Below are 10,166 nucleotides of genomic sequence, written 5' to 3' on the forward strand. Positions count from 1 at the left end.
TAAGGCCTCTCCCCGCTCCCCTCAGGGTGGTGAAGGACAAGGTAGAATCAGAGCCCGGGCCTCTTTATTCTGCTTCATGACCCAGCAGCTCGGTGGCTTAGGCGACAGTTTGGCTGAAGGTCAGGCCTCTTGCCGGAGTTTCTCCGCTGCCCCTGAAAACAGCCATCTCCTCTCTTGTGTCCCATGCCCCATTCTCCCCTCTGTGATGTGCAGAAAAAATGAAGATCTGCCTTCCGAAGCCCTCTGGGGAAAAGACATGTTTATTGATACACTCCTTCAGTTTTAACTACCAACATAAAACTAGCTGCTCTGGAGTTTCAAATTCGAAGAATTCCATCAATCCAGGCTACCTTCTTGGTAGCCTCTGGCCCCACTCCCAACCGAAGCTCATCCTCACACCCTACCCCTCCCCGGCTTGGGCGAGCGGGAATGAATGAACAGGTAGTAGTAGTAAGAAGGTGCTGCGGAGAAACGGAAGGCACCTCACTCCCAAAAGAAGCCATTGGTTTGGCTCTCACAGGGTTAGGGGGTCAGTGCATTGTGGGAAACTCCACTGTCCTCTACCCCCAAACTAAAAAAACGGAAGGGGCAACGTGCAAGAGAAAGAAAGCCTCCATATGCCAGCTTCCAAAGCGCACAGGGGCCCAGACCCGAATGCCCTCCTCGGCAGAGGGGCCCATGGGAAGGCGCCTGGGAACCCCTCCTCCTCCCTCCACCTTTCTGACCCGCGGCCCGTTGACACAGTTGCTCATATTGTGGTGATCCCCAACCATAACATTATTTTCGTTGCTACTTCATAACTGTCATTTTGCCACTGTTATGAATCAAGCGGCCCCGGTGAAAGGGTCGTCAGACCCCCCAAAGGGGTCGCGACCCCCAGGTTGAGAACAGCTGCGAGCTTCTGCCTTACTGAGCACCCAGGCGGAGCAGCAGCACCCCTCCAATCATGCTCCAGCGGGGGCTGCCCGCCGCCCTCCCCTGAGCCCCGCCGCCAGTCACCAGAGTGGAGCGGCCACGGGCAGCGCCCATGGTGGGGAGCACAGGGCGGGAGGAGTGGTCCTTGGCAGGGGGCTGGTCCTGGGGGAAGGAGGAGAGACTGTCAGGGTGGGGCTGGGGCTGCACCCAAGTTAAGCCCACCTGGCCCACCCTCTCCTCTCCATAGCTGCCACAGCGGTTAAAGCGCTCTGTAACCACGTGCAAGGTGGGCGGTTCCCATCCACCCAGGAGCAGAGCCTTGGACAACCTGTGGGGCAGTTCCACCCTGCCCTGCAGGGTCAAGAGCCCTTAGGGCAGCGCACCTGGGGGGCCAGGGCCAGCACCAGGAGCCGGAGGAAGGCAAAGGTCGGGGGCACTGAGCGGGCTTCGCCACCCACTGCAGTCACTGTCACCGTCACCACGGCGTCTGGAGCGGCCGAGTGTGGGACCTCCAGCCACAGGCGGCCCCAGGCGGACTCATTCTGCCCTAGATGAACCCTAGAGGAAGACACCCACGACCACCTGTCCACGCCAGACCCGCCCAGCAAATGAGGAACCTGAGGGCCAATCAGAAGGAGCCAGAGGCGGGCCTTTGGGGAAGGCATGGACCAGAATCCCAGACCTGGAGACCAACCAGTGGGGCCAGAAGGGAGTGGGGCGGGTTCAGGGGGCTTCACCTGGAGAGGTTAGAGGTGAGGGGGAAGCTGGGGTTGACGGAGGTCCTGAGATGGAGATCCTGAGGGCCTGAGAAGCTGGCAATATGGAGGCTGAGCGGGGCTTTGCTGCCCGGGGTCAGGAAACCAGGGGGGCCACTGAGCTGCGGAGGTGGGCTAGTCAGGAGAGGGTGCAGCCCAGCTCGTTCCAGCCCAGCACACCCTCCCCCGGCTCTCACCTCCAGAAGCACCGGGACCACAGTGCAGGGTTGGAGGGCCGCCCTGTGCAGCCCCTGTCCGGCTCCATCCTGGCCAATCAGTTCCAGAGAGAAGGATCCTGGCTCGGACAGCAGCATGGGCGGAAGCCACGCCGCTAGGAGACCTCGCTGCGGGGGTCCCGTGGGCTCTAAGGGTGCCCGGCCCAGCTCAGTGCCCTCTGGCACTCTCCGAAGGGCGACACTGGAAAAATGCGGCCCACGATGTCCAGAGAGAGCTCTGGACCCGGGCCCTGTCACCTCTACCAGCAGCTGGGTCTGGAGACCTGGGGCAGGGGAGGGCAGAAGGGTGGCATGCGTTAGATCAGCGACACAGGAACAAATGAACGGGCTTCGGAGCAAAGATTACTCGCACTGGTGGCGGAGTTCGCGCTGTTTACTGCAAGGGTAACAGTCTCAGACACTCATGGGACTTAGAGGGTCGCTACGAGTCGGCATTGACTGGATGGCAGTGAGTTTTATTGCTGAGATGGAGAAGGGGGCTTGCCTCTGAGGATGCCGATAGGAGTCCTGGGGGGCTGGGAATGAAATGGGACTCGAAATGGGTGATGGTTACATGGGCTTGTATATATGAAGTCCATCAAAGCTGTACACCGATGGTAACCCAAAACACAACTATCTTCGACTCAATTCCAATTCTTAGCACCCTACAGGGCAGGGTAGAACTGCCCTGTGAGTTTCCAAGACTGTAACTCTTTACAGGAGTAGGAAGTCCTGTCTTTCTCGCTACTCCCCTCCCCTGCTGTTCCGCTGCACTCCCCCAGTGCTTTGCCTCAGCGTGGCGGGGTCAGATCAGGTGCAATTCCCACACTGTGTCACTGGTGTTGTCCCCGCAGGGCCATGGGTCAGTGAGGGGCATCACGTCTCATAGTGGGGCTGGCCATGTGGTCCTCTCTGTGGACTGGCTGCTCTATTTGGGGTCATCGTCCTCAAGGCCTAGTGGGCCAGGATGTGCTCCAGTCTCTCCTCCTCCCCCGTCATCTGCTCCTGTGTGCTCTGTCAGATATATCCTTCTCCCAAAGCTGCAGATTCAGTGCCATCCTTTGAGATAAATTCTTCTCGGGGAAGGGGGCCCTATCTTCTCTTGCATGTGGTTTCAAACTACTAAATGGGAGAAGACCAGGAAGGAGTTCTGGTTAGCAGCCCAACATGTCAAGTGTACTTTAACCCCCTCAAAAGACCCCTTGCCATGGATTCTGACCTCTGACCTTACAGGACAGAAGAAAAACCCCTCTAGGGTTTCCAAGATGGTCAACTCTTTCTCTCGCAGAGCACTTGATATCTTTCAGTTAGCATCTGAGTACTTAACTACCGCAGCCCCGGGCTCTTAATGTCCTTTTACTACACATAAGCGGAACTCTGAAAGCTTTAAAAACATTTTGACAGGATTCATGAACAAGGCCAGGGAGGAGAGGGACAGGTGTACCTGCGACTGGTTGAGCCACAGGGTAGAGGCCAGGATGGGGCCCATCCTCCACTGGGATCCCAAAGTGGAAGAGGAAGTCCAGGGAGGTCCGGGCTGGGAGAGGCAGAGGCAGTCTGAGGGAAGGGCCAGGGCTCTCCGAGGCCTGCGGTGCCCCCTGCCCCTTCCCAAGAGCACCTCCTTCCTTACCTTGCACTCTCACGCGGGGGATGCCCCCAGCGGTGACTTGGATCTCCCAGGTCCCTGCCTGGGGAGGGTCGTTCATGGTCACTATCCAGAACTGCCCAAAGCATCGAGTGTGACCTAGGGGACCCTCACCTTCCTCCTGACTCTGGGAGACCCCTGAGGAAGACAAGAGATGGCCACAAGAGATGATTCCTTTTCTCGCTTCCCTCCGACCCCTAGAACTGAAGGCCCCTCTCCCACTTTCCTCCTCTGAGGGGGCTTCCCAAAGTTCACAGGAACAGGCCATCGTTTCTTCACGTCATTGCCCACCCATGTTCTGAAGCCCGATCTCTCCCCATCCTCCGTCTTCCCTTTCCCTGGAGGCCTGAGCCCGGAGGCACCTGCGGGATTCCTGATCCAGAAACTGCTGACGGACTCCCCGTGGACCCGGACCGTAATCCTGCGTAGCAGCCCATCCACTCTGAACGCAAGCAGCCTCCCAGGAGCCAGGATGGGGGGCTCCAAGGGAAGGGTGACCTTGGGAGACGGGGCGCAGAGAAGACGTGGATGAGGTGGGGACAGAGGAGGAAGGTAGACAGACGGTAAGTTACACCTGGAGAAAGGATAGGATCTGGGGTGACGGTATGACAGTCACGGGATTACAGATGAGGTGTCGCTGCCCTGGCCCGTGCTGGAGACCCAGATGTGCAGAGAGCGATGCTAAGATGGAGGAAGGGTTGAGCAAGCTGGGTAGACCTGCGCCTCACAGGGAGCTTCCCTTTCCACCTGCTGACTGGAACGGAGCCCAGCCATGGGATCTGTACAGCCCCACCCATCTCGTCAGTTCTGGTCCCCGCACTTACTCACCAGGTCAGCCATGCTTTCTCCAACTATGGTCGCCACATCTTGAATGTACCGGTCGTTGGTGAAGATCACCTCTCCTCCCGAGGCTAAGGCGATGGCCTCATACGGCTCAAAACGCCGAGGGGATAGGACCTCACGCCGGGCTCGAGTCTGAGCCCTTGATGGGTCTTCAGTCACTAGGAACGTTACCTGTGGTCAAAAGAGAACCCAGTTCTGTGTCTGAGTGCCATCTGTCACCACGAATGAGGGAACTCCTGGGCCCAAGGTTTCTCTACAGGACTGATTGCTGCGATGCGATCTCTGAGGCCAATGTCCCCCCTCCGACCGGCCAACCTTCAGTGAGCAGTGAGCCACCTCTCTGGACCTTTCACAGTTTGTTTTTGATAATTGTACCTCCAGTGCTTCAAATGGCTTATTGGAGCAGGTTCAAATGGGCCCCACACCCTCCCATATTACTGCAAGTATTGGGGAACATGACAGGGCATTTGCTGCCTGCTTCTCCTCACCCCCCGCCGAGACTGCGCTGCCATCACCACGTGGTGATGGTGGGTGACGTGGTAGGAGGCTGCTGCCAAGGGGGCCCCCATGTCCCACAGCCGCGCTCACTCGGCAGCGTCGTTCCTGAGTCAGAGACTCCACCCGGTTGGTGAGGAGGGCATCCTTGGGGGAGGCGTCCGTGAAGACAAAGATGTCCGAGAGCGGCGGTGTGTGCAGCAGGGCCAGCTGGCAGGGAGGGAAAGGGCTGGTGTTACCAATGGCAGGGGCGGGAGATGGGGAGAGCAAGGGAGGGCCGGGTAGAAGGCAGTGGGGAACCCTGAGGGAGGGAGGGAAGGGAACAGGGACGACGGTGGGAGGAGGGCTATGCTAGAAGGTTCCAGCTCCTCTTGGTGGCAGGGGCTGAGAAGAGAAGAGATGGGCCGGACCTCCACGGCTGACAGACACATCTCGGGCTCGTCTCCGCCTCCCAGGGCATGGACCTTGTTGAGCTGCTGCCAAAAGCTGTCTGGGTCACTGGTTGTAAAGACGGGTCCAAAGCCTAAGTGGGGAAGAGGATGACATGACCGAGGAGCAAGCACGTCTCATTCCTACCCAGGGACACCTCCCCAGTGGAGAGGCTGCTGTGCTCCTGGAGTGGACAAGGATTAGAATAAAAATATTGCCTTATATTTATACAGCTGCTTGTGCTTGCTTGTTAGTACAGGGCAGGGGGTAGCTGCTGCTGGTGGGCCCCACGACTCTTCCCTTAACAATACGGCAGCATTTCCTGTGTTCCTCAGTGGACTTTTATTGGGGATGGATGGATGGATGGATGGATGGATGGATGGAGGGATAAAAGCCCCGGTTTCCTCATCAGAGAAAATAACCTCAGAGCACGATGGGGAAAGCTGTGAGCTCATTTTATAAATCTTTGTTAAGTAGCACCTGGACACATAATGAGTGTCCAGTTCCAAGTTATTCATCATTCAGACTTCAACAAACATCGGTCCCTCTTACGGGTCAGTCACCGTGGGATTCGCATCGACAAATGAGGCTCCGATGCTGCCCTCAAAGAAACGCCAGTAGGCATGTTAGCGGATGGCCCTTTCAAGCCGGAGAGGCAGGATACAGTACAAACACCAAACCACATCAAGCCCAGTGCCACTGAGTCAGTCCTTCCCATGGCAACTCCACGGCACAGTGGGGAGCAGCCCTGGGGGGATCCCCAAGGCTGCGAATCCTCATCTTTCTCCCACGGGTTTGAACCACTGACCCTCTTGTCCGCAGACAAGCACTCAGCCACTCTGCCCCTTGCGTTCCTTGACAGGTTGGTGTGCTGGCCTTTTTATGAAGACAGAGCAGAGGCACAGTGAGGTTAAAACGACCAGTCTCCGGATAGACAGTAAGACTCGTCCGCCCATTCGGGGTCTTTTGGACTTCCAACTCAAGGCTGAATGTGATGTAACTGGTTATCTGGGGCACGCAGCAGAAACGGGGGTTCCTCAGCCTGTGCGCCTCCCAGGCTCCGTCTACGGCCCTGACTTAGAAGCCGCAGAAAGCAGAGGCCATCTGGCGAAGCCTGGCTCCTGCATGGACCGCTACGGCACACCGGACGGCTGGAGAAGTGCTCTGTTACCTGCGTACCACCGCCACACACAGACACAAAACCCGCCACCCAGAGCGCAGTCCCCATTTGTCACAAGCCTCCTGGAACATGCTACCATTGGGAAAATAACGGAAGAAAGGGCCATTTGTTCCCCCATGCTGCTCAAGAACTAGAGCTGTGATGCCCATTCTCCACGAGGGCATCCACCCATGCGCTGGGCGCTCCTTCTCCTGTCCCGAGCGCGGTTACCTGGGTCGTGGAAAGGCACCAGGACATAGTGGGCAGGCTCCAGGGGGCTGCCCCGCCGCTGCTCCGCAATGCTGCGAGCCTGGATTTTGGCAGCATTGATCTCCTCGCCCATACTGCCCGTGGTGTCCAGTACAAAGCTCAGGCTGGAGGCGGGGGTGATGTCTAGCAACCTGGGAGCAGGCGAAAGACCCGGTGAAAGTCCACACATTTCTTGGGGTCTCAGCTGTCCAAGGAGCAACTGTCCACCGGGGAGCCCGTCTGCAGAAGGCCACACACCTGGAGAAGTTCCTGTCCCCTAGTCTGCTTCGAAGGAGGCTAAGGACCTGGATGGAGGCCTGGAGGGCCAGCTTGGCAGCCTGGAGGTGCAGCTGGTGGTGCGGGGAGAAGCCGGGGGCTGTGCTGTCCTTGTTGATGCCTCCCCGGGGTGTCTGGGAGCTGCTCTGGTCAAAATGGCCCCCGTGGCTACATTTCCCTGGGTGGAGAGAGGGGCCCCTGGAGGTGGAGGTCAACCATCCACTGCTTCCTGAGATGGGGATGCCCTTTCGGACCTGGCCTGCTCCTCTCTCACCTCTCCCAAAGGAGCCGCAGGACCTGGTGACTTTTTGTGGAGGATAAACGTGAAGTAAATGTGGAGGGGCTAGTCACTGCAGCACATATGGGGTCCCCTCCAGTCAGTCCCCCAAAGCTGAGCAAGATGCTTCCCTCGCCCCGATGGTCAGAGCCCCCACCGTGGGGTGTGTGCCCCCATCCATCCATCTCATTCCCTGCTGGAGGAGGGAATTCCTCTCCTTCTCCCAGAAAGGGGTGCCGGCCTGCGGGGAATGGGGCAAGGGCCTGCGGGCAAGGGTGGACAGAAAAGAAGGGCGTTCGCGTCAGGTACCTGGAGGTTTGAGGGGATGCGTTCCAAAATAGCCGGAAGTGAGGAGCTGGAAGTCCAGCAAGTTCCCAGGGCAGCTTAACTGCTCACAATCAGAGCAGGTGGGGTCACTTGCTGAGAAGAAAGGAAAACGAGCCCGAACTTAGGATTCCCCGGGCCCTGACCTTTCTCCCCGTCCCTCGGAACTTGTTTGCTTTCTCCTCTCAGCTGGAACTGTGCAACCAGCAGGTGAGCCTGTGACGTGATAAACCGACTCGTTCTTCAGAAGTACAACTCCAAGTTTGAGACTGAGGAGGCTCTGACCACACTGGAAAGTTTGGGAAGTTCGGGAATCCCCATTGGATGGGAGGAATTATGCCTTCTGTGAGCTGCAGACGGGCAGCTGGGAGAAAGAGGGGGCTGGGACCCACAGGAAGCCACAAGAGACACACACATTCACGTGTGAGACCTCGTGTGGCTCTGTCCTTGCCTCGGGCAAGACCTTAGGGCCTGAAGGAAGCTGCGGTGGGGACTTGGCCCTGGGGGTGGGGGGCTAAGGGAACCTACAGATCCCTTCAGAGATGACGGGATGCCACAGCCTACATATGTCATATGACACCTGGCAGGGCAGAGAGGCAATAGCTCAGTCGACTCCCACCTACCACCTGGCTCCTGTCTGTACCTTGTGCCAGGTTCTGCAGCTCTTGCCATGGCCACAGCAGGCGAGGGTGGGGCTGCTCCTTCCCCAGCTCCACCCAGTTGCTGTGACTGTAGAAATCCTGGTCCGGGAGAGATGGAAGGAGAGAAGTGAGGCTCCCACATCTTTAGGCCCAACATGCGCCCCATCCAGAAGGCCTCCTGTCCCCGTAGCTCATGTCAGATCCCCGAGCCTCCTCCCTCCATGGCTGCTTCGCCATTGTCCGTTCATTCATTCCGTTTGAGCCTGACTGGGTGGGAACTCTCCATGTTCCTTTCCATCCTACTCAGAGGCTTGGCAGTGACCCCCAAGGCCCCAACACAACTGGCAGCTCCTCCCCACCTCCCCGCCAACTTCCTTTCTCAGCCTTGCTCGCTTTAGCTGCAGAGCCCTCCTTGCTGTGCCCGCTGCCCACTGCCATGCTGAGAGCGAGGAGGGGGAAATCAATCAAGCCCCATCGGGAAGTTCTCCATCTGGGAGAAAACTGAAGTCCCCTCTTTACCTGAAGCTCTGGTCTCACCTGCAAGGCGTGAAGGGCAGCCCCCAGGCGCTGGCGGGACAGCGTGTGGTCGAGTGCTCTGGCTGCGGCCAGGGTCTCCCTGAGTGCTGTCAGCAGGCGCGCGCGCCCCTGGACCAGCCGCTCCGCATCAAAGTGCAGATCAGGATCCGTCTTGGAAGTTGGCAGGAAGTCCTGGGCAGCATTGGCACGAGACACCTCGCCGACAGCGGCTCGGAAGCGCCGGGAGAGAGATCCAGCCCCAAAGTAGGCGGCAAAGAGGTCATCGGCCAGAAGGGTGCGGCCCTGGGAGGGGGTAGCAGGGCTCCAGGGAAGCCTCTGAGAGTGGACCACCGCCTACCCTCCCCAGCACCCGGCCCTCGTGCTGGGCATTGGGGGGAGCGAGGGTCATGTGGGCCCCACAGGGAAGGGGCACGTCTGGGCCTTGCTAGGAGCACCCAGGCCCAGCCGCCCCAGAGCTTGGGTGGTAAGCGTTGGCAGAACATCATCGATTCTCTTGGCAACCAGACCCCTGCCAACACCTAGGTCCGAGCAAATGGGGGTCAGGCTGGGGCCTGAGGGGAGCTCACCAGGAAGTCCTCCGGACGCAGGGGTGGCCGCCCAGGGGGTGGCCGCTCCAGGAAGAGCTGCAGGGTGACGTTGAGTACTGCCTCCTCCGTCAGGTCCTGGTGGGTGATGGAGCCCGGGGCGGCCAGGAGGCTCCAGATGTTGGGGAAGAAGGCAGACGTGGGGGGCAGCAGGAGCTGCAGCAGGACCAGTACTACGGGGCCCAGGTGGGGTGGGGGGGCTTCCGCAGGGCGCATGGCTGAGACATGGACCTGGGGGACAGAGGCTTTCAAAGCGGGGAGCAAACAGTAATCTCAGGCCAGGCCCAACTGTTGTCCCAACAGGCACCTGCCTGGCCCTCCTCCAACACCACCTCTCTCCTACCTGGCTTCCCACCCTCCTCTGTCCCCCAGACCACCTTGACCAACACCTGCCAAGGGGACCAAGACTCTTTCTTTCCCTAGCCCACCACCCTCACGCTGGGTGCCCAGCCCTGCTGCAGGGACACCCACACAAACCGGAAGCATGTCTTTGCTCTCAGGCCTCTCCCCTACCTGGCAGCTTGGTCTCCTGGGCACGGCTGGCCGGGGCGTGGCATCACAGGGCACTTAGGGCAGAGTTATAATTAACCGGGACTCAGTGCAGGGGGAGGGAGGACCAAGTAGGCCCGGGCCCGGGCGGGCAGCTCCTAGACCCTCCATTCATGCCCGCCGAAGGCCAGTGGCCGTGGAGCCAGGGGCGGGCCTGGCTGTACGCAGTGCGGAGGTGAGTGGAGAGAAGCAGGGAGGGGGGAGGGAGCTAGAGCAGTGACTCAGGCCTGGCACGGTGCCAAGGACGGACCCAGACAGACACCCCCCCCACCC

At 59.2% G+C, this 10,166-nt stretch overlaps 1 protein-coding gene across 3 annotated transcripts; it reads right to left on the reverse strand.

The window, feature by feature from the left end:
- Positions 1–820: 820 nt before the first annotated feature.
- Positions 821–10,027, reverse strand: VWA7 (von Willebrand factor A domain containing 7). 3 transcript variants are annotated; one of them, XM_045293026.1, is made up of 17 exons: positions 9,858–10,027; positions 9,327–9,575; positions 8,761–9,042; positions 8,226–8,322; positions 7,568–7,678; positions 6,964–7,159; positions 6,688–6,857; positions 5,279–5,391; positions 4,962–5,078; positions 4,359–4,544; positions 3,893–4,028; positions 3,516–3,668; positions 3,330–3,422; positions 1,868–2,169; positions 1,653–1,792; positions 1,299–1,473; positions 821–1,077 (listed from the first exon to the last, which is right to left on the reverse strand). In XM_045293026.1, the coding sequence occupies exons 2-17, from the start codon at positions 9,558–9,560 to the stop codon at positions 907–909; spliced, it is 2,676 nt and encodes an 891-aa protein (XP_045148961.1). In that variant the 5' UTR covers positions 9,561–9,575; positions 9,858–10,027; the 3' UTR covers positions 821–906. The 3 variants fall into 3 exon arrangements, with proteins under 3 accessions (XP_045148961.1, XP_004711857.1, XP_045148962.1); XM_004711800.2 differs by having other exon boundaries at positions 9,327–10,027; XM_045293027.1 differs by lacking the exon at positions 821–1,077 and having other exon boundaries at positions 1,395–1,473; positions 1,653–1,787; positions 9,327–10,027.
- Positions 10,028–10,166: the final 139 nt, after the last annotated feature.

The sequence above is a fragment of the Echinops telfairi genome, unplaced genomic scaffold (genome assembly GCF_000313985.2).
Source record: "Echinops telfairi isolate 266 unplaced genomic scaffold, ASM31398v2 ScPeMD7_655;HRSCAF=1070, whole genome shotgun sequence".
NCBI classification, from domain to species: domain Eukaryota; kingdom Metazoa; phylum Chordata; class Mammalia; order Afrosoricida; family Tenrecidae; genus Echinops; species Echinops telfairi.